Raw genomic sequence first — 25,454 nt, forward strand, 5'->3', positions numbered from 1 at the left:
AAAGCTGCTTAGGGAAGTGGTAGAAGCAGAATTCCAGTTGGGGCGGAGCCCAGAGAGTTTGGTATGGAAGTATCTATTGTAGAGCATGGCCAGGGACACCCATCCCGTTAGGCTAGACTTGCTCCCTTAGGAGACTTTATCCCTAGGAGAACTATGGGACCTCAACTCTGCCGGGTGGTCTTGCCCATGAGACGGGGCCAGTCTGGACCACTGTTGATTCTGTTGGCTCTCTCCCAGAGCCCGAGCCTGGCCACACCTGTCTGGAATGAAGCTCCCACGTATTTCCTGGGGGCCTGCATAGTAGCTCCTGCATTGGCAGACTGTGCCTGACTAGCAGATTGCTCCAGCAGGGTGACCCCAGTGGTCACGCACCAGCATTCTTCCTCCACTGCAGCATCCTTCATGCTGCCTTTCCTGCAGGCACTCACCCACTGGCAACCCACCACAATGTTTTGTAGACGTGTGCAGGTGGGCCTATCTTCCCTTCCCCATCAGCACGTGTGCACGTGCACCCTGCTGTGCCACTGCTGTCAGCGTGAGTGCACCCCATGCCCCTCCCTGCTACTGTCCTCAGAGAGTGGGCAGGCATAGAGCCTGCCAGCCCTGGCCCTGCCAGCACCCCGCCCCTGCACTGGGGCCACCAGTACAAAACTAGCCACCAAAAGCAGTGAACCCACCCCTAGCCCTGAGCGGCCACTGACACCAGAATGAATGGGCACAAAGGGCACACACAGTCTTGTATCCACCATTGCCCCATCTGATGCTAACACCACCACCAGTATGAATGTGCACACAGTCTCCAGTGGGGGCTCCCAAATCCCCAAGCTGTGCTGCTACCACAGCTGCTGTACATGCTTGCATGGAGGCTGGCACTCTGGCACCTGACAGCACCCTGCCATAGCTGGCGAGTGTGCACCCTGTTGCACTGCTGCTGCTGCTGACATGTCAACAAGGACAGATCCTGCTGCCACCTCCCTACAAAGTGCTTTGGCTGGCACCAACCATCAAAGTGTTATGAACAGCAGTCTTAGAGCACTCTGGCCCCTCCTGAGCAGCAGGTTCCTAACCTTGAGGAAACAGAGATCAAAGCCCCGCCCTGATACCAGTCCCCAAGAGTTTGAGCACACAGTCCAGGAGTCCTGAGCTGAGCCTTGGTTCCCTAAAATCCTCCTAAAACAAGTCAACTGAAAACATCTTGTATCATAATCAAATGCCCAAAAACATCAAATAGTATAAAAGGAAAAAAAAAAAATCGTCCAAAGGATAGCAACTTTAATGACTGAAGAAACATCAGCCCTCGAAGATGAAAAAGAACCAGCACAAGAACTCTAAGACCTTAAAAAGCCAGAGTATCTTCTTTCTTCCAAGCGATCATACTAATTTTCCAGCAAAGCTGCTTAACCAGGTTGAGATGGCTGAAATGACAGAAATAGAATTCAAAATATGGATAAGAATGAAGATCACTGAGATTCAGAAGAATGTTGAAACCCAATCTAAGAATGCTAAGAATAAAAATAAAACGATACAGGAGCTGACAGACAAAATAGTCAGTATAGAAAAGAATGTAACCAACTAGACAGCTGAAAATCACACTACAAGAATTTCATAATGGAATCACAAGTATGAACAGCAGAATGGACCAATCAAAAGAAAGAACCTCACAGCTTCAAGACTGGTTTTATAAGACAGTCAGACAAGAGTAAATAAATAAATAGGAACAAACAAAACCTTGAAGAAATATGGAATTTACGTAAAGAGACTGAATCTACAACTCATTGGCATCCCTAAAAGAGATGAGGCAAATCGAGATAACTTGGAAAACGTATCTCATCATCCATGAGAACTTTCCCAACATAGCTAGAGAGGTCAACACTCAAATTCAATAAATGCTTAGAACCACAAAACGCCTCACAAGAAGATCATCCCTGAAACACATAATGATCAGATTCTCAAAGGTAAAAAAAAAAAAAAAAAAAAAAAAAAAAAAAAAAAGATAGCTAGAGAGAAGAGTCAGGTCACCTACAAAAGGAAGCACATCAAATGAACACTGAACCTCTCAGCAGAAACCCTACACGCCAGAAGAGATTGGTGGCCTATATTTAACATTTTTCAAGAAAAGAAATTTCAACCAAGAATGTCATATCCAGAAAAACTAAGCTTCATAAGCAAAGGAGAAATAAGATCCTTTACAGAAAAGCAAATGATGAGGAAACTTGTTACCACCTGCCTTACAAGAGTCCCTGAAAAAAATCACTAAATATGGAAAGAAAGGACTACTACCAGCCACTACAAAAACACACTTAAGAACATAGAACACTGACATCATAAAGCAACCTCATAAACAAGTTGGCATAACAAACAACTAACAAAACAATGACAGGATCAGATTAACACACATCAATATTACCCTTGCATGTAAATGGGCTAAATGCCCCAAATTAAAAGGAACAGAGTGGTAAGATGGCTAAATAAGCAAGGCCCAATGGTATGCTACCTTCAAGAGACCCAATTCACATGCAATGATACACATGGGCTCAAAATAAAGGGATGGATAAAGGCTACCAAGCAAATGGAAAACTGAAAAAAGCAAGCATTGTAATTCTAATTTCAGACAAAACAGACTTAAAAACCAACAAAGATTAAAAAAAAAAAAAAAAAAAGACAAAGAAGAGCGTTACATAACGGTGAAGGGCTCAATACAGCAAGGTGACCTAATTATCCTAAATATATATGCACTAAACACAGAAGCATCCAGATTCGTAAAGCAAGTTCTTAGATATCTTCAAAGAGACTTAAACTCCCATAGGGTAATAGTGGGAAACTTCAACACCCCACTGACAGTATTAGACACGTAATCCAGGCAGAAAATTAACAAAGATATTCAGGACTTGAACTCAACACTGGACAAAATGGATCTGATAGACATCTACAGAACTCCTCACCAGAAAATACAATGGAGTATACATTTTTCTCATTGCCACACAGCACATACTCTAAAATCAACCATACAATAAGACACAAAACAAATTTCAGCAAATTCAAAAAAATCAAAATTATACTGATGTGGTTTGGATCTGTGTCCTCACCTAAATCTCAAGTTTAATTGTAATCCCTAATGTTGGGGATTGGATCATTGGGGTGGATCCTTCATGACTGGGTTAGCACCATCCCTTTGGTTCTGTTCCTGTGATAGAGTTCTCACGAGATCTGGCTGTTTAAAAGTTTGTGGTACATCGTCCCTTTCTTCCTCCTGCTCCCACCATGTGAAATGCCTTGCTCCCCCTTCACCTTCTGCCATAATTGAAAGTTTCCTGAGGGCTTCCCAAAGGCTGAACAGATGCCAGCATTATGCTTTTTGTACAGCTTGTGTAACTGTGAGCCAATTATATCTCTTTTTAAAATAAATTACCCAGTCTCAGGTATTTCTTTACAGCAATGTAAGAATGGTCTAACACATAAGCCATCCACACTCTCAGACCACAGCACAATAAAACCGAATTCAGTACCAAGAAAATTGCACAAACCATATATTTACATTGAAATTAAGCAACCTGCTCCTGAATAACTTTTGGCCAAATAATGAAATGAAGGCAGAAATTTTTATGAAAAGACACTTTTCAAAGAAGACATTTATGCAGCCAACAAACATACGAAAAAAAGCTCATTGTCGCTGGTCATTAGAGAAATTGAGATCCCACCTCATGCCAGTTAGAATGGTGATCATGAAAAAATCAGGAGATAACAGATGCTGGAGAGGATGTGGAGAAATAGGAACACTTTTACACTCTTGATGGGAGTGTAAATTAACTCAATCATTGTGGAAAACAGTGTGGCGATTCCTAAAGGATCTAGAAATAGAAATACCATTTGACCCAGCAATCCCATTACTGGGTATTACTGGGTATATATCCAAAGGATTACAAATCATTCTATTATAAAGACACATGCACATGTATGTTTATTATGGCACTGTTCACAATAGCAAAGACTTGGAACCAACCCCAATGCCCATCAATGATAGACTGGATAAAGAAAATGTGGCACATATACACCATGGAATACTATACAGCCATAAAAAACGTTGAGTTCATGTCCTTTGCAGGGACATGGATGAAACTGAAAACCATCATTCTCAGCAAACTGACACAAGAACAGAAAACCAAACACCATATGCTCTCACACGTAAGTAGGTGTTGAACAATGAAAACACATGGACACAGGGAGAGGAATATCACACACTGGGGCCTGGGGGGTGGCAGCCTAGGGAAGGAATAGCAGGGGGTGGGGGGATTGGGGAGGGATAGCATTAGGAGAAATACCTAATGTAGATGACAGGGTGATGGATGCAGCAAACCACTATCATGGCACATGTATACCTATATAACAAACCTGCACAATCTGCACATGTACCCCAGAACTTAAAGTATAATAAATAAATAAATTTTAAAAAAGTAAGTTCTTTGAAACTAATGCGAACAATGATAACATACCAGAATCTCTGGGACATAGCTAAGGCAGGGCTAAGAGGAAAATTTATAGCACTAAATGCCCATATCAAAAAGTTAGAAAGATCTCAAGCTAGCACCTAACATCACAACTAAAAGAAGTAGAAAACAAAGAGCAAACCAACCCCAAAGCTAGCAGAACACAAGAATAATCAAAATCAGAGCTTCACTGAAGGAGACTGAGACGTGAAAAACCATTCAAAACAACAACGAAGTGAGGAGCTGGTTTTTTGAAAAAATTAGTAAGATACATGGGCCACTGGCTAGACTAATGAAGAAAAGAGAGAAGATCCAAATAAACATAACCAGAAGTGAGGGGATTTCTCTGACCCCAGAGAGATAACTACCAGAGACTATTATGAACACTTCTATGCAACAAACTAAAAATCTAGAAGAAGAGGATGAATTCCTGAAAACATGTATCCTCCCAAGATGAAACAGGAAGAAACTGAATACCTGAACAGACCAACAATGAGCTCTAAAATGGAATCAGAAATAAATAGCCTGTACACCAAAAAGCCATGGACCAGATGGATTTACAGCCTAATTCTACCAGATGTACAAAGAAGAGCTGATACCATTCCTACCGACACTGTTCCCCAAAAAATGAGAAGTAGGAACTCCTCCTCAACTCATTCTATGAGGCTAACATCATCCTGATACCAAAGCCTGGCAGAGACACAACAACAAAAAAGGTAAATATTCTTGATGAACACTGATGCAAAAACTCTCAACAAAATACTAGCAAACTGAATCCAGCCGCACATCAAAAAGCTAATCCATCACAAACAAGTAGGCTTTATCCCTAGGATGTAAGGTTGGTTCAACATACAGGCAAATAAATAAACATGATTCATCACATAAACGGAACTAAAGACAAAAAGAACATGATCATCTCAATAGAGGCTTTCATAAAATTCAACATATTTTCATATTAAAAACTCTTAAAAACCTAGGTATTGAAGGAACACATCTCAATACAAGGAGAGCCATCTATGGCAAATCTGCTGTCTACATTATACTGAATAGGCAAAAGCTAGAAGCATTACCCTTGAAAACAGGCACAATACAAGGATCCCCTCTTGTACCATTCCTATTCAACACAGTATTGGAAATTCTGCCAGGGCAATCAGGTAAGATAAGGAAATAAAGGGCATCCAAATAGGAAGAGAGTAAGTCAAATTATCCCTGTTTACAGATGACATAATCCTGTATCTGGAAAACCCCATCATGTCAGCCCAAAAGCTCCCCAGGCTGATAAACAATTTTAGCAAAGTCTCAGGATACAAAATTAATGTGCAAAAATCACTAACATTCCTATATACCAACAATCAAGCCAAGAGCCATATCAGGAATGCAATCCCATCACAACTGCCACTAAAATAAAATAATAAAATAAAATAAAATGCAGTATCTAGGAATACAGCTAACCAAGGGGGTGAAAGATCTCTACAAGGAGAAATACAAAACACCGCTCAAAGAAATCAGAGGTGACACAAATGAATGGAAAAACATTCCATGCACATGGCTAGGAAGAATCAACATCGCTAAAATGGCCATACTGCCCAAAGCAATTTTTGGATTCAATACTATCCCTATCTAACTACCAATCACAACCTTCACGGAACTGGAAAAAACTATTATAAAATTCATACGGAACCAAAAAAGATCCCAAAATAGGCAATTCTAAGCAAAAAGAAAAAAGCTGGAGGCATCAAGCTACTTGACTTCGAACTATACTACAGGGCTACAGTAAACAAAACAGCAATATCCAAATAGTACACCACAGGCCTTGGGCTCTGAGATGTGCTGACTTCAGGTATGATGCAGTATATTCACAGCTGTGGTGGCTACAACAAAAGACTCTTTCTGTTTGAGAAAAGCAGAGGGAAAAGTAAATGGAACTTTGTCTTGCATCTTAGGTATCAGCTCAGACACAGTGGGGTGGAGCAACAAGTAGGCTCTTAGGCTCCCTGAATCTAGGCTGAGGCTCTTGGACAGTATTTCTGGACCAACCCTAGTCAGAAGGGAACTGATTGTCCTGAAGGGTGAGCCCCAGGTCTGGCAGCATTCGTCACAGGCTGACAGAAGTGCCCTTGGGCTCTACGTGAACACTGGCGGCAGCCTGGCAGAACTCCTTCGGGGCCATGGTAGTGGTGGCCAAAAGGAGAGGCTCCTCTTCCTGTGGAAAGGGAAGAGAAGGGTGGGAAGGGAAGAGAAGAGCAGAAAGGGTCCTGTATTGTGGTTTGAGTGCCGGCATAGCTGCAGTAGAATATGAACATTAGGTAAAATTCTAAGGCTTTTCACTCTAATCCCAGCTCACAGATAGCATCTCTGGAATTGCTCAGAGTCTAGGGGAACTTACTGCTCTGAAGGGAAGGACAGAAACCTGGCTGGCTTTGCCACCTACTAATCATAAAGTCTTAGGGCCTTTGGTGAACACAGGTGGTATGCAGGTAGCAACTTCAGTGGGCTTTGAGAGAAACCCAGTGCTGTGTTGACATCAGGTCTGATCCAGCGTAGTTCCAGTGGTGGTAGCCACAGGGGTGCTAACATCACCACACCCCTAGTTCCAGGCTGCTCAGCACACACACACGAGAGAGAGAGGAGAGAGAGGGAGAGGGAGGGGGGGGAGAGAGAGAGAGAGACAGCGAGAGTGAGAGAGAGAGACTCTGTTTGTTTAGGAGAAAATGAGGGAAAAGAACAAGAGTCTCTGCCTGGTAAACTGGAGAATTCTTCCAGATCTCATCGAAGACCACCAAGTACCTCTACAAGTCTGCAAGAAACAAAGTGTTATTGGGCTTAGGGCCCAATTCCCTTTGAATACCTGGAAAGCCTACTCAAGGAGGACATATACAAACAAGCCCAGACTGAAAAGACTAAAATACCTAACTCTTCAATGCCCTGACACTGATGAACATCTACAGGCATCAAGATCATCCAGGAAAAAAAGACCTCACCGAATGAACGAAAATAAGGCATCAGAGACCAAGCCTGAAGAAAGAGAGATATGTGAACTTTCAAACAGAGAATTCAAAATTGCTGGGTTGAGGAAGTCAAAGAAACTTGAAATAGGAGAAGGAATTCAGAATTTTATCAGATAAACTTAAGAGACTGAAATACTTAAAAAGAATCAGGCAGGAATCCTAGAGTTGAAAAATTCAATTGGCATACTGACAAATACATCAGTCTTACAACAGTAGAGCTGATCAAGTAAAAGAAAGCATTAGTAAGCTTGAAGGCAAGCTATTTGAAAATACAGTCAGGGGAGAGAGACAAAAGAAAAAAAGAGAAGAAAGAAGAAGAAAGCATGCCTCTAAGATCTTAAAAATAGCCTCAAAAGGGCAAATTTAAGAGAAAGAGATACAGTAGAAAGTTTATTCAAAGGGATAATATCAGGGAACTTCCCAAACCTAGGGGAAGATCAATATTGAAGTACAAGAAGGTTGCAGAACACCAAGCAGATTTAACCCAAAGAAGACATTTAAGAATCAAACTCCTAAAGGTCAAGGATAAAGAAAAGACCCTAAAAACAACAAGAGAAAAGAAACAAATAACATACAGTAGAGCTCCGATATATCTGGAAATGTTACAGGCCACGAGAGAGTGGCATGACATATTTCAAGTACTGAAAGAAAAAAAAAAAAACTTTTACCTTAGAATAGTATAAAGGAGAAAAGATCTTGCAAGTATGAAAGAGAAATAAAAAGCTTAGATAAACAAAAGCTGAAGGATTTCAATAATACCAGACCTGTCCTACAAGAAATCATAAACGGAGTTCTTCAATCTGAAATAAAGACATTTTAATGAGCAAGAACAAATCATCTCATGGTACAAAATTCACTGGCAAGAGTAAGCACACAGAAAAACGACAGTATTATAACACTGTAATAGTGTTGTATAAACTACTCCCATCTTAAGTAGAGAGTCTAAATGATGAACCAATCAAAAATAACAACTATAGCAATTTTTTAAAACAAAAAGTATAACAAGACATAAAGAGAAACAATTAAGAATTAAAAAGCGGGGAACAGAAAGATAAAGTATACAGTTTTTATTAGCTTTCTTTTGCATGTGTGTTATTAATTTGTCGTTAGTTTAAAATAATGGGCTGTAAGAAAGTATTTGCAAGCCTCATCATGGTAACCTTATAGCAAAAAAGATACAAATGGATACACAAAAACTAAAAAGAAATGAACACACCACCAAAGAAAATCATCTTCACTAAAAGAAAGACTGGAAGAAATTAAAGAAAGAGGCAATCATGAAACAATTAGAACACAAATAACAAAACAGCAGAAGGCAGTCCCTACTTGTCAATAAAAAACACTGAATGTAAATGGACTAAACTCTCCAATAGAAACACATAGAATGGCTGAAGGAATGGAAAAACAACACCCATTTATCTGTTGCCTACAATAAACACACTTCACCAATAAAAATATACATAGACTAAAAATAAAGGGATGTTTTGAAAAAGATATTCCATGCCAATGGAAACAAAAAATATTAGGAGTAGCTATACTTAATATCAGATAAAAATAAATGTCAAAACAAAAACTGTTAAGAAGAGACAAAGAAAGTCATTATATAATGATAATGGAGTCAATGCAGCAAGAGGACATAATGATTGTAAGTATATATAGACCCATCAGTGGAGCACTGAGATATATAAATACTAGAGCGAGAGAGAGAAAGAGAGAGAAAGAGAGAGAGAGAGAGAGAGAGAGAGGTCTCAAGACAATAATAGCTAGAGAATTCAACACCCCACTTTCAGCATTGAACAGGTAAAACTTCCAGAGAGAAAGTCACCAAAGAAATATCAAATTTAATCTGCACTAAAGACCAAGTGGACTTAATACATATTTACCAAACATTTCATCTAACGGCTGCAGAATACATTCTTCTCCTCAGCATATGGATCAATCTCTAGGATACACCAAATGTTAGGTCACAAAACAAGTCTTAAAACATTCAAGAAATTGAAATAATATCAAAGATCTTCTCTGACCACAGAATAAAACTGGAAATCAGTAACAAGAGAATTTTGGAAACTATACAATCATATGAAAATTAAACAATATGCTCCTGTCCAGTGGGTTAATGAAAAAATAAGGAAGAAAACTGAAACATTTCTTAAAACCAATGATAATGGGGCCAGGTGTGGTGGCTCACGCCTTGCAATCCCAGCACTTTGGGATGCCAAGGCAGGCGGACCACCTGAGGTCAGGAGTTCAAGACCAGCCTGGCCAACCAACACGCAAAAAATACAAAAATTAGCCAGGCATGGTGGCGAGCGCCTATAATCCAGCTACTTGGGTGGCTGAGGCAGGAGAATTGCTTAAACCCAGGAGGCAAAGATTTCAGGGGGCCAAGATTGCAGCACTGCACTCCAGCCTGGGTGACAGAGTGAGACTCTGTATCAAAAATAAATAAATAAATAAAAACCAAAAATAAACAAAAAATATATGTAGCAATTGGGGGCAGGGTGGGTGGGAGTTAAGACTCCTAAGGAAATAGTTGTGTGCACAGATCTTTTACTCCCTCTTGAAATACCATTAAAATGACAAAAATGGGATTACACACACACACACACCACCACCACCACCACCACCACAAGCCTGAAAACTAGAAAGCAGATGGATGAGTGGCAAGTGTATTAGGCTTGGGAACCCTGAATTCTAAGTGGTGAGTGGGGAAAGCTGAAAACTACCCCAGTCTATTCATTGAATTGCCCAAGGCTGAAGAAATTTAGCACCAGGTATCCCTGGATGTGAGGACAAAGGAGGGTTGCTTGAAGTCTCTAAGAAGCAGCTATATGCCCAGATCCTGCCTACCACTCACCAATTTCTATGTGACTAAGCCACTCTTCCTCCTAGCCCTTGCAAAATCCTGGATGTTTAGTCTCTGGAGAGGATAAATTAGGATTCTGAACTGGCAGAGAGAGGTTGTAGGCAGGAGTATTCTACGAAAAACTTTGAAGGATTAAGTGAAATTGTGCAAACTAAATTCTGAGACTTCAGCATCATCTCTTACTTGACTACATAACACTTGGCAGTTGAGTTTTTACCTCCAGGAAAGAGATCAGAAGACCATTTTCCAGGGAATCTGATAAGCCCCAGAAGATAAGCTTACAAAATAAATAAGCTTGTTTGTCCCCTTGCACAGCAATTGACAAGTTGCATTCATATGCTCAGGGATATCAATCTGCTTTGAGTTTTCCCCGTCTTAAATAGAGCACATAATCAAGATTACCAGACACCAAAAAAAGCTGCCAAACAGAAAAGAGAGACTAAAATAATTAGAGGAAAAGAGAGAAAAGAGAGATTGTGTAGGAAAAAGAAAACTTAATAGGAGTTCCAAATACACAGAGCATACAAGGTAGAGGGAATGTCTCTGAAGTAATTTAGAAAGCATGAGTTTATAGATGAAAAGAATCTCCAAGAGAGCCTGGCACAGTGGCTAAAACAGATCCACACCTAGCTGTTTCAACTAAACATTTTAGAATACAAGAGATAAAGGAAAGATTCTAAAAACTTCCAGGGAGAAAGAAACCAGGAATTCTAAGGGCTTCAGAAATTTCTACAGTAAACATTTGGAATTAAAGAGGATAGACAATGTTTTCTAAATTCTGAAGTAAATGATTTCCAATCCAGAATTCTCACTAGCCTAACTACAAATTACTTGCAAGGGTAGATAAAGACTTTCAGACATTTAGATCTCAAAAGACCTCGTCTATATCTTTTCTCTGAAAGCTAAGGGAGAAGAAACTCCAAGCGAAAAGGAGAGCATTAACCAGGAGAGGACACAGGGCATGGGAGACGGCGTCGGATGCAGGAGGCTGCACATGGCAGGGCTAAAGGAATTCCTGGAACAAGGTGAATGGATATCCCAGGATGACAACAGGCACCAAGCAGGTCAGAAAGAATGCGAGAGATTTCCTCCCAAAGATGAAGTGATGAAATTCTGACAGTTCTGAACACACTGAGAGTATATTTAACTGCTGGCAAAGAGTGTGGAGTTTGTAAGTGATAATAGGAAAGCCAGCACATTTTAAAATAATAAAATAATTACCTCTAGGGCAAACAAAAGCTGTGCAAGAAAGTAAGAGTTAAACACTGTCTGTAACATGGTTCAATTGTGTGTAACACTGTCAAAGTTAACACCATTCATGCTGCCTATTCTCTAATAGGCATTATGGTATATCAATATTAGGAGAATGAGAAGGGAACTCAATTTGGCAGGGTAGGTGGGTGGGGCATGAAAAAAAAAAGCTAAAGTCCCGTTTTCCATTGTAGGAATTCAACAGATAATATCTGAATAATCAAGACAAAGGAATATAAGCATGTTATTTAGAGACACAAAACAGAAGTTATAAAAAAGTGGCTAAATGTGGTATAAGTGGTCACCTCTGAGAAAATAAGAAATAAAGGCAGAAATCTCCTACTTTTAGTAAAAACTAATAGATAGAACTGTTTGGTTCTCTAAAATGTGTACATGGCAAAACTAAAATCAAAGTCCAAAACTAAAAACAAACAAAAAGGAAACAAACAGGACTAACCTATGGTAAAGTCACATACTTTCCAACATATACTGCAGGAAAGAAAGGCTGGAGTACAGGGCCGACTTTTGATCAGTTTCCATACAGTACTTACTGCAGACTGAACAGCAGTCTGAGCATCTCTGCACAGAACAGGTGGACATGGCTGGAAGTGTGAGAAGCCTGGAGGCAGCAAGGCTAAGAATAAACTCAAGCAGTAGAAAACTAGCTCCCAGATGATGCGAATACGCAAAAAGACAAAAATCATTCAAGAAGATACAGAGCAAGAAATAATGTCTTTTCATCAACCAAAATTCATTTAAATGTCACACTCTTTCTGGATTAATCCCTTCTGTACATAAAGTAATATAGGGTATTCTAGGTTAAGGTTTTTTGCTTTCTTTTCAAAAGGTACTTAATGTAAAAAATAGGCTTTTTAAATACAGCAAACACTCATCAACAGATCTTAAATATATAAGCCTTCCTTTCAACAGATTTACCCTTGAATTTTACCATTGACTAAATGTGAGCACAAAATACATCTAAAATAAGATGCAAGAGTTCCTTGTTTGCATTACTACTCTTAGGTATCAGATGAAATATAAGGAGCAAAATTAATTCAATATATCAGTTGATTAATATATAAATTATAGATAAAATCTACTACATATAGAGAAGTTTTATCAATCTTGTTATCTATACGTATTTGCAAATAAAACATATTGAGCACAGTAGGCCCCCTTATCCTTGGGGGATCCATTCCAACACCCCCAGTGAATACTAAAACCATGAATAGTACCCAACTCTATATATTTTATGTTTTTTTCCTATACATATGTAACTACGCTAAAGTTTAACTTATAAATTAGGCACGGTAGGAGATTGACAATAACAAATAACATACAACAGTATAATAAAAATTATGGGACTGTAGCCTCTCTCTCTCTGTCTCTCTCTCTTTCTCTCTCTCTCAAAGTATCTGACTATAATGCCCTCACCCTTCTTTGTCTTGTCATTTGTCAGTCTGATAACCAAGATGACTATACTAAGTGATGAATGGGCACGTATCATATGCAGTGTGGGTAAGGTAGACATAGGATGATTCACGTCCCAGGTTGAGGAGGGGGGAGACAGAGCAAGATTTCACATTGCCACTCAGAATGGCATGCAATTTAAAACTTAAGAACTGTGTATTTCTGGAATTTTCCATTTACTCTTTCGGACTACAGTTGACCATGGGTAACTGAAATCATAAAAGGCAAAACCACAGATAAGGGGAGACTACTATATCTCCATAAACTACGGAAGGTAAAATATCCAGTAAGTCAAATGTGTTCAATATTTTATGGACAAAAGACAGCTAAATATTTCTTAGAAAAAATTCAAAGTCTGAAAGATCCTCAAAACGGGCTTACAAAAAAAGTTATACATGACTTAAGATGTAAGTATGCATGGTTTCAACATGTATCCCCTATAGGATAGTGCATAAAGAACCATTTAAAAGATAACTCTGCCCAGACACTTTAATTGAAGTTCTAATACAATAATTTGTTAGGAGGATGGAAATCTTAGAGGCAGATAAAACTTAATAATAATGTAATAAAATCCTATCATTTTGTACTTGAAGAACTAAATCACAAGAAGTTAAGTAATACGCCTAAGGTCCCAATCAAATATTTTTTGAGTATGACTATACAGAAAATTTAAATAAACCTTTGAAGAACATCAATTTTAGGATATGATTTCTTCTGATAACTTAGACTGTAGTTTATTTTGCTTCATATAGCACTTGGCCCAACCCACAGCCTCCATGGATACATAGTAGGCTACATTTCTTACTTATCAAAATGTGTTGCTGTTGAATGTATTATAATAATATTTTAACTCACACATCTTGTTTCTACAGGGCAAAGACAGTCCTTGTAGTTTAATAGACCCATTAACTGTCTCAACTTACATTAGATACATATTTTGTAGTAAGTGTCCCAGAAATATAATTCCTCTCTTCACTTTGTCTTAAACTTGCCTGTGTACTTCTAACAGGTGTCATGTATCCAAATTCTACTGCTTACACGAACACAAAGCGTATGATTTATTAGGAAACACGGTTTAAACAATTGGTTTATGAATCCATACCCTCACAAAAAACACATTTTGTAATTTAGAAGAAATAAAGAGGAATATTAGCTAGTCATTAGGAAAATCATTGAGATATTCTGACTGTAGGCTATCTCATTTTCTTTGTCCAAAAAGGTAACATAAAAATTATAAACAAAAACTTTTATGATGAATAATATTACAAAGTATTAGGAAAAAATAAAAGTGCGGTAAATTTCACAAATTCCTCTAGCACAGTTTGTTTTCCCTATCTATACTATTATAAAACTGATTCATCACCCTACATGGATCCACATTATCTGAGTCTCATCACAGATCCTTCAAACACAGTACCACAAACAAGATTAAAGAGTTGGGAAATAAAATAGCCCTGGCTTTGCCTGGCTGGAAGTCTTTAAACTTCACCAGGTCCCGGGGTCCAGGAGGACTGGCTGCAAAGTCATCCATGCAAAGCCAGGCTCCTGAGCTATTGCCATTTTGGCCTCAGCTGGGGGTGGGGCTCAGCACACTGCCCTAAATGCACTCTCTTCTGAGTGAAGTCACCGACATTCTCTGATGAGGAAAGCATGTCAGCAAGAGCAAAAGCCTGTCCATAAGCAGGACAGTGCTCCAACCAAAGCCAGTTAGGAAACTTATAATTAAATTAGATAGAGGATATGGTGGGTGTAACTTTCAATTTTCCTCCTTATTACATTCTTTAAAGTGCAAAATTGGACTCAATCAATCATTGGGAAATAAAGTCTGTTGTTCTGATAGGGAACAAGAAAACTGGGACAATGTCCAGTTTCTGTTTTCAACTAAGAAAATCTGAGTGAGATGACAGTGAGGCAGTAGGTACAGGAAAGCTATGGCCTCCCAAGAATAAGAGAGTTTTAGAGAAATGCTTTAAGAAACCTTTCTCCCTAGACCTCTAAGCAACAAAGGGACGGTAACAAATCAACACAGGAACAATCTTCTGTCTTGGCCAAATGTGGCTGATTGGGAAGCTGAAGCAAATTCTTCAAAAAACAGTTCTACTTTTCTACCTTTCAGTGAGAATACAAAAATCATAGAACCATATGATTAAAAAGAATAATTCTAAATATTGAAAAATCTAGAAATATTCACATTTGTAAAAAACAACGTCCAACTTTAACAGGAAACACAGTTTTTAAAAAATTACTCATCTACTTATAAAATAATACTTCAGTGATTTTAGAATGTTTTCTGATGAGTAAAATTCTTGATTCATATTTTAGGACTGTAAACATAAGTTTATAAGATAAAACAGGCAACAGGGCTTGGAAAGAGGGCATTTTCTTCCAAATGTGCCAGACAAGTCTACTTACCTATACATGTAACCAACCTCAAAAAAATCTGTGGTCCATTTATAGAAATCAAATATCACTTAGAATATATTTTTAAAGATATAGACATATCTTTAAAATTGCAATAAATTTTGAACTATAACTACATTCCTGAAATATATCCATTTTGGTTATGAAACACTATTTTGATCAACGGTTGGATTTAGGTTAGCAGTATTTCACTTCAAATTTTATATCATATTCACTGAAGAAACTGGTCAATATAAGGGGTTGGGGCTAAGGAGGAGATAGTTAATTTAACTTTATAAACTTTTGTATGATTTAAAAAGTCACAATAAGCATTAATTACTATTTCTTAATTTAAATGACTAAGTTTAAATCAGTAAATAAATTTAAATGACTGAGAAAGTTTTTAACAAGACCATGACTGAAAGTCAATTCATTTAAACACTAAAGTTTTTTAAAAACAAAGAAATGACATACCTGAAGAATTACATCACTAAGTCGTTGAGATTTCTGATTTTCCTGAGACTTATCAAGAAGTGAAGCCATTGTTGGACTATGGCATAAACTTGTTTTGCTCTTATCCTGGAGATGCTCTTTTGCTTCTTCAGTCAAGAGAACAGAAAGGAATTGCAAGCTGGCAGTATACAGGGCAGGACACGTGGCGGACAAGCTCGCACATTTGCAGAACATCTCTAAAAGAATAATTTCAGATGTGAATGTGTGAAAATTTCTTCAAAATTAAAGAAGCAAATCAAATTGATTTTAAAGTCACTATACTCTGGATCATTTAGATTACCAACTTGTGTGATTGTGTCACGATTTTCAAACAAGCTGGTGCCAAATAGTATTTAAAAGCCAGACTTGGGCTGGGTGCGATGGCTCAAGCCTATAATCCCAGCACTCTGGGAGGCCAAGGCGGGTGGATCACCTGAGGTCAGGAGTTTGAGACCAGCTTGACCAACATGGAGAAACCCCGTCTCTACTAAAAATACAATATTAGCCAGGTGTGGTGGCACATGCCTGCGATCCCAGCTACTCGGGAGGCTGAAGCAGATGAATCCCTTGAACCTGGGAGGCAGAGGTTGCAGTGAGCCAAGATCGTGCCACTGCACTCTAGCCTGGGCAACAAGAGTGAAACTCTGTCTCAAGGTAAAAAAAAAAAAAAAAAAAAAAAAAAAGCAAGACTTAGTATGCAGTCTTGGCACAATTTACAAACAAATATTTCATAGCAGTTCAGACAGTATAGGAGTAGTTATGAACTGATTCACAAACTTGACACAGAGTGGAAAGAACAGTCCAAACTCAAAGGAATTTACACTGAAACAGTCATTACTTTCTGGTTGTGAGCAATGATTTTGTTTAATCAAAATAACATGTTGTATTACATTTTATTAACTTGAAAATTTGTATTTATAATTTTCTTTGATTTTAGATTTTAGATTTATGCTTGTGTGAGAATTATGACCATAAAAATTTTTACTTAGATTTTGGCTTGTACAAATTAGTTACATAAGAAAAATAAAGTAGTCAGCAGTAGGATTTCATGAGAATTATGTTCATTTAAAGAATGTCCAAATATTAGTCAAGTTTGAGAAAAGACTGTTATAGATAACACAAATTATGGAGTGATCATGCGATGTTTTAAATGTACATGGGCATATGAGATGGAATCTGATTTAAAAAAAGATGGCAAAAAAAAATCAATAATTATTATTAATGTTTTAATTAATATTACTATTATTAAAACCGTTTATGCAGTGTTACTTTTGATTAGCACTATTACATAGAGCTGTACACACATTTTGAAGGCAGGTTTTGAATTTAATAAGTATTTATTTTATCACTAGGGAAATAGTGTCAGGTAAATAAGTTTAAGTCTGAGGTCAGCAAACTTTTTCTGTAAAGGGCCAAATAGTAAGTATTTTATACTCTGCAGGTAACCGCCTTTGTCACAACTATTCACCTCAATTGTTGTAGCATGAAAGCAGCCATATGCAATATGTAAATGACTGTGGCTGTGTTCCAATAAAACTTTATTTATCAAAACGCTGCAGGACAGATTTATCTAATGTGGGCAGCATCATGCTTTCTAGTGATATTACTGGTAATTCAGGTAGCAAACTAATTTTCCCCTAATGGATGCAAGAAGAAGATTCCAATGTCTCAATCAGTCAATCTCTTCCAATTATCTTTTTAACAAAATAATGATATCCTGCGTGGACACTGTACTCCCTCCATGGTAGACTCAGAACTCCTATATCCAGAAAACTAACGATTCTGTTCCTTGTTAGACATACATTTGCCATAACATTTACCATCACTTTGGTAAAAATTGTATCATGCATTTAAGTTTACAGAATGATCAAATGATAAAATAAAATCAGTCAGTTGAATTAGCAGGTACTTTGGAAACAAGATAACTTGGTTTTGAATAAATATAAGCAGATTATTTTAAAAGGTTATATAAATATTAGTTGTGAATATTTATGTCAAACAACAGCTTTTGCTATGCTAAAATTTGGGAGGCTTTATGAAAAATTAAAGGTTAGCTATTTTTAAATAATCATGTTTCTTTTAGTGGCTATCATACGAAAAACATCTTATAAAAATAATTACACTATACACTTGGCATTTTGGTACTATAAGAAAATCCTGATGTCATGAGACAAGATAATATTTTTATCGTAACTTTCCATGTTATCACATATACAGAACTTTATATATGTAGATTTATCCACATACAATGCACATATGTCAGAACGATACCAGCTTCTATATCAACACAAGAAAATTTATCTCATTGCTTTATGATCATATCATATGTGCCTTTATGAAACCACAGGCTTAAAACTGACAAATGGGATCTAATTAAACTAAAGAGCTTCTGCACAGCAAAAGAAACTATCATCAGAGTGAACAAGCAATCTACAGAATGGGAGAAAATTTTTGCAATCTACCCGTCTGACAAAGGTCTAATATCCAGAACCTACAAGCAACTTAAACACATTTACAAGAAAAAAACTACTCCATCAAAAAGTGGAGAAAGGATATGAACAGACACTTCTCAAAATAAGACACTTATGTGGACAAAAACATGAAAAAAAGCTCATCACAGGTCATTAGAGAAATACAACTCAAAACCACCATGAGATAACATCTCACACCAGATAGAATGGTGATTATTAAGAAGTCAGGACAACAGATGCTGTCAAGGCTGTGGAGAAAATGGGAACGCTTTTATGCTGTTGGTGGGAGTGTCAATTAGTTTAATCATTGTGGAAGACAGTGGGGCAATTCCTCAAGCTCTAGAATCAGACATACCATTTGACCCAGCAATCCCATTACTGGGTATATACCAAAGGATTATAAATCATTCTACTATAAAGACACATGCACATGTATGTTTATTGCAGCACTATTCACAATAGCAAATACTTGGAACCAACCCAAATGCCCATCAATGATAGACTAGATAAAGAAAATGTGGCATATGTATACCATGGAATACTATGCAGCCATAAAGAAGCATAAGTTCATGTCCTTTGTAGGGATATGGATGAAGCTGGCAGCCATCATTCTCAGCAGACTAAAATAGGAACAAAAAAACCAAACACTGCATGTTCTCACTCACCAATGAAAATTGAAAAATGAGAACACATGGACACAGGGAGGGGAACATCACACACTGGGGCCTGTCAGGGACTGAGAGGCAAGGGGAGGGAGAGCATTAGGATAAATACCTAATGCATGTGGGGCTTAAAACCTAGATGACAGGTTGATGGGTACAGCAAATCACCATGGCACATGTATACCTATGGAACAAAGCTGCACATTCTGCACATGTATCCCAGAACTTAAAGTAAAATGAAAATAAAGCAGAGTGGCCAATATAATGTTATCAATAAAAAAGGGCTTCATGAATGAAATCTTTAAAAATCTTAAAAAATAAAAATAAAATAAAACCACAAGTTTTTCTAACTCACCTTCATGTTATCTTAAAATGCGTTTCAATTTTGCAAAAATACATTTGTGGGGGGCTCCTCAAGATCACAGCAAAGTTTTCAAAGCAAGCACCCTAATATCTCTTTTATATGCTACACCATCATTACTTAATTTTAGTGAATTCACCTAAGCTAAGCAGGCAGGATAATTATGTCATTTTATTAGCACAAAGCCCCCAAGATTACGCGATTATCTTCTTACCAATCATTGCTGTCCAGTGCTTGGCCAGGGCCACAATAACAGATGGGAGTGCAATGGCACCAGTCTTCCTCAGGAGCGTGGCCAGAAGATTAAATAAATGTGTCCATGTGAGATAAAAAGCTGATATTAACTCTGTATCTATAAAATTAATCAAAACACTTCAAGTTATTAACACAAAGAAGGAAAAGAACCTTTCAAGATATAAAACTTACACAGACACTTCATTACACTTAAAATGAGGGGTCTGCACTTACCAAATGAAAACAAATGTAATTCAGCATTATCCAAAATTCATTTCAGTTAACTTCTCTTTTCCATTGCTTCTTAAGATATCTCCCCTCCACCCTCCTGCATACAAAGGCACACTCCCAAACTCTCCTCTTATTAAAGCATACTCGAGAACCATCAGAGGATGTGACAAACTGAATAGTAAGCCATGACTGCAGAACTACATATTGGCACATCATAAACACATGCCATGGTTTGTGCTACTTTTGTCAGAGTAAGTTTCCTCTATTTCCTTTATCCCCTCCAGCAGCTTTGTGCAGTGGTCAAAGGAAAGCACAATGTGCCAAGGTCAAGGTAGAAAAGAAAGAATTTCTTTGAAGAACCAAGGAGAAACAAGAAAAGTATCATCCCACAAAGAAAACTATGATACAAAAGAAGATTCTGCAGCTCTGCCTGTGGCTAAGGATGTAGCAATCAACCTTCTAGGGTGAGGACACCTTTTCCCATCTCTACACTCAGGTAAATGGAAGCTGGAGAGCAACAGCTGAGAACTCTCTCTGACCATGCCATCAGCAGTATTTGTCATCTTTTATCAAATTCCACTATAATGTATAGGACACTAACTCCAAGGACATCCATCTAGGTGTACTTCAGCACCTATGAGGTACTTGAAAATTGCATCTTCCTAGGGGATTAGATTTAGCAGTCCTTGGTGGCTCTCAACCCTTTTGTCATTGGTGGCTTCCTAAAGAGTTTACTTTAGAAATATGTTTCCTCATTGCCATCTCCACAAAATTTTAATTCCACAGATATACTGTATATCTCTTTATGTACTATATGTGTATCTGTACTTTGAACATAAAAAGACTAAGTATAGAGGTTACTGTTTTATTCAATACAGGCTTAAGAATAGCCGAATAAAACATTTAAGCTGAAAGTTAAATTAAAAATTAAAGACCTATTAACACCAAATTTAACTTTGCAACTATACTTGCTGAATAGCTTTTCATGTAATTTATTTACTTATACATAGCACGATGTATCAATTTATATACATAAATTAGCAATTCATATAAACACATAATAGCAATATAATAAATTCTTATAAAATCATTTAAACCTTATTTTTCCAGAAAAAAATTTAAAAACAATTTCTTAAAAAATACTTTTAGTGAATTTTTAAAACCTTTTGCTAGATACGAGAAAACAATTTTTAATTTAACCAGCTGAAAGATGTACATTCAGATATTGTTGACATTTTTTCCTTTTAGCACTTGATGTAATTAATGACTTAAACAACTTTTATGCAATTAAATAAAATATATACTACTTTCATTTAATTTTCAAAGCCCAAAATCACACAGAAAAGCAAGACGATCAATAAAAAGCATTCACAACACAGCCAGGAGCAGCCAAGATGCAGAGACCACCTTTTGCTGTATGACCTTGGGATCAAATAATCAACCAGAAGTCCTCCAACTGCCGTCATCTATTCACGACAGTTTTGTAGCACTCAGCATGCACACATCTTGTGTATCTCCCATGAACTCAACGTCAATGCTTCTCAAGGAATTTTCAAGAAAAACCAAGAAGAGAAATACTAAGAAGAAGATTGTCTCACGTAGAGTTGAGTTATGGTTTTTTCAATGTTTTTGCCTCATCCTCTTCTCCTCAGAATCAATTTTCACTCCTTAGGGAATAGGGGCGATATTGCCTTGTTGAGCTTGTCCAGTCTAACCTAATTAAGCTTAGTTAGGGCATCACTGCCTCTTGTTGAATTTCTAAGAAAGGAATTGCTACTCCTCTAGCATCGAGATCATTTTAACACTGATGAGATGCTGAGGACTGGCTTTGCTGGGTATCATAATACACTTCATTTTCCAGACCCAAAATCAAGTAAATCCAAAGTTCAAATAAAAATGAACTGAAAGGCAAGGAGAATTACCAAATGGTCAATTACTTCATTATAAATGATTATTTCCACTTTTAAAACAATTATACTAGATTTTGACAAAGATCATACATTGCTTTAATTTTCTCTATTAACCATTACATTCAACTTTTCATCATAAAATGTTTCCTCTGGAGATAACATTAGATCACAAAATATATATATATTTCAATAATTTAGGACCTTAGGAAATTTTTGGTATGTTCTAGATTGGCCTATACTTGTTACTGAGAATGAGTTATTAGATTTTTGGCCTTGGCCACAGTTTATAAGAATAATTAATACCCAGAACTCCCTGTACTTTCTAACATCACACAGAGAGCTTTGCCCTCATTTAAACTGAAAACTCAGGGATGGTCCTTTATTATAGTACACACTTGTCTCAAGTGATACCATTAAAAGGTATCCAAACTATAAAACACACTATCAAAGCCTTCCAGAATACTAGCAAAAAGCAACTCAAAAAGTAACCTTCAAGTAAATATCTGGAACAGATTTTTTTTTTTCTCAGTATTATTTACTTACATTCTAAACTAAAAAAAATTAAACTTACCTAATATATCTTTGGTGCATATGGTGAGAATTCCAATGATATTAGTGATAAGAGGTTTCATAAGCTCATTCTGAATTACAAGGTCAGGCTCCACCAATAAACACGACTGCAGAAGCCTGGACAAAGAGGATAGGTATTCCAGAAGAAATGACACCTATTTGAAAAGGAGGACAGAGTACAATCAAACATGCCATATAAACAGTCCATCTCAGTGATACAGCATTTTACTTTTGTAATACAAGTTAATAAAAAACTACTAAAATATTAATCCTAATTTTTAAAGATCTGAAATTATCACATAACAAAGCATTATTTTTCTCATAAGCATGTCATCCAGTCATATTAACACTGTCAACTACACACCAAAACAAGAAATAGTTTCAAAATCAAGTTTTGAATTCCATTTAAAGAAGAAAAGTCTTGGCCAGGTGTGGTGGCTAACACACTGGTACTGTAATGCCATCCCTTTGAGAGGCCATGGTGAGCAGACGGCTTGAGCCCAGGAGTTTGAGACCAGCCTGGGCAACACAGCGAGATCCTGTCTCTACAAAAAAATGTAAAAATTAGCTGGGTGTGGTGATGCACACCTGTAGTCCCAGCTGCTTAGGAGTCCGAGATGGGAGGACCACTTGAGCCCAGGAGATGGAGGCTGTAATGAGCTGTGATCACACCACTCAACTCCAGCCTGGGTGACACAGCAAGACCCTGTTTCGAAAGAAAAAAAACAGTCTCCATATTTTTCGAGTAGTCAAATTACAAAAATCAATATTCTGGAAGAAGCAGAAAAGTGTATAACAAAGCCATAAAGTCTACAATTTTGTAAAGAAAGAAAGATTACAAAAATACTCTTCAAAGTGTATAATTGGGGAAGGGGTGGGGGGGAGAATGGCCTAGTAGCCTACTTATTCCTACAAATAAAATGCAAATATATTCTATTTTTGCCCACAGCATAAAAATACTATTATTAATTATAAGAGAAAAAATTAAAGCTTCTTCGATATTACCAACAAAAGCATCTCTGGAATTTGCCTGATGCTAATATTGTTAAGCATTAACTGGAAAAAAGTACTTTTCAGAAAAATAATCCTCTGAATATGCAACAATTAAAGAATGAGCTGTGTGATGTCTCATTTGTCCACTATGCTCAAGCCATAGGCCAGTACATATAAGTGAATTTTATAAGATATTCTGAAATCAGTCATTCTCTCTCTCTGTACACATATACACACTTTTTTTCCTCACCTTATTCTGAGGTTGTAAAATGTAATTAGGAGTCAAGGGCCTGTTGTAAATTTGTGGAGTATGTGTCTCTGAGATCAATGGTCTCAGACTATTTAAAAATAGTTCTTTCTATTTCTCCTGATGAATATGTCCTCACTTTATCTACTCTACCAACTTACTTTGTATAAAAGCACAGGTGGCTCTAGCCTTCACAAACTCTTCAGTTGGTGAAATTTAACTTGTTTATTGCTGTGAAGTCTTTTTTGAGATTTCATATTATATTCCTATTCCACACTATTGAAATTACAGCAAGTCTGACCTCTGGATGTATGAAATATTACCATAAATAGATAAATCATACCAGGTGAGAGGCAAGAAGAAGGGTTACAGAGAAAAAGTTGAATTGCTAAAGATTATTTTGTATACGATCACATTCAAGATTAAATAAAGTATTAATATATTAATAGTAGTTGATAAAGTAACTCTTTTTCTATGTATGGTCTGCTTCAAAAAAACATACCAACCAACCGACCACAGATTGTAATACATCATACCTTCCGCAGAGCATAACTGCACCACCAGTGCTCTGCCCACCCCGTCTGCTATAGGTACTCACAGCCTCTGCTTAAGTGTCACCCTCAGAGGGCCTTTTCCTTTCCACCCTACCTAAAAATAGCCACCTCTCCCCTTGCTGACGCACCCTTTTACCTACTCTCACTTACTTTTTTCCATGTCATTTGTGACTATCTGATAAAATACACTTTATTTGTTTACTGTCTGTCTCCTGCATTTAGGACACAGAATCTATGTGAGCAGAGATGCTTGTCTGTTTTGTTCAAGGATGTATCACTAGCACCTAGAACAGAATCTGGTAAAGCAGAGGCTCAAGAATTTTCTGGCATGAGTGAATGATCTTACATAAATACCAGTAGCCCCAAAGCACTGAAGCTACGTAAGGCCAGCTAGTGCAATGGTTCAGAATGTGGGCCCTGGAACTGGCCTGCATATGCTGGAATCTATGTCAGAGACCTGGGGCAAGTCACTCACCTCTCTGGGCCTCAGGCATTTCCTTGATAAAATGACATTAGCAATACTTCATGATTGTTTATTGTTGTGAAGATTACAAAAATCAACAAAAACAAGTACCCATACATGTTTGCTACTGCTATTGTTCATTCACTGCACAAGTATCAAGTGAGCACATGTGATGAGACAAGCCCTGTGCTAGACACTCAGAACACAACAGCACGTAACAGCCAGCCAGGTCCTGACTTCATGGAGCTGACGGTGCCCCTCTGATCTCATCTTGCCCTCATAGATTCTGCTCGAGCCACTCCGCCCTCCTTGCCATTTCTTGGACCTGCCAAGCATACCTCAACCTTAGGGGTCTTGCAATGACCACAGGACTAGCTTCTTCACTAACTTTGGGTTCCACGTCAGCACCTACTCATCCTAAGTGGAACAGCCCTACCCTTCCAACTCTCACATCACTTCCTGTTCCTTGCTTTAGTTTTTCTTCTGAGATGTCTATCATCATCAGACATATATGGATTTTCTCATTATCTAATCCCCCGACTTGAGGGAGGGTCTTTGCTTTATTCACTTGGAGAAGATCCAGGCACACAGTAGGTACTCAACAAAGACTTTTTGGATGGAGAGCAGGAAAATGGAGGAGACAGTCATTATGCAATAGGCATGCTCAAGTGAAAACACTGCACTGGGACAAGTGCTTCAGAGACCATGTGTGTAGCGTTCCCAAACTTTTCAGCTTATTCAGCTCTCATTCCCTGTCTTATTCAGCTCAAGAACACATTTCAAAGCA

The 25,454-nt window shown here is 37.7% G+C and overlaps 1 protein-coding gene across 3 annotated transcripts in view; it reads right to left on the reverse strand.

Moving 5' to 3' along the window:
* RTTN (rotatin) overlaps window positions 1-25,454 on the reverse strand; it is a 180,009-nt gene that overhangs the window by 29,929 nt on the left and 124,626 nt on the right. For all 3 annotated transcript variants that reach the window (XR_004273607.1, XM_032293725.1, XM_032293726.1), the window contains 3 exons: window positions 22,412-22,565; window positions 19,680-19,817; window positions 15,954-16,168 (listed from right to left, as the gene is read on the reverse strand). Coding sequence is in view for 2 of the 3 variants with exons in the window: in XM_032293725.1 (XP_032149616.1) it covers window positions 15,954-16,168; window positions 19,680-19,817; window positions 22,412-22,565 (507 nt within the window). In the remaining variant the exon portion in view is untranslated. The remainder of the gene's footprint in view (window positions 1-15,953; window positions 16,169-19,679; window positions 19,818-22,411; window positions 22,566-25,454) is intronic.

The sequence above is a fragment of the Sapajus apella genome, unplaced genomic scaffold (assembly GCF_009761245.1).
Source record: "Sapajus apella isolate SASKATOON/1434 unplaced genomic scaffold, GSC_monkey_1.0 scaffold30, whole genome shotgun sequence".
Lineage (NCBI taxonomy): Eukaryota > Metazoa > Chordata > Mammalia > Primates > Cebidae > Sapajus > Sapajus apella.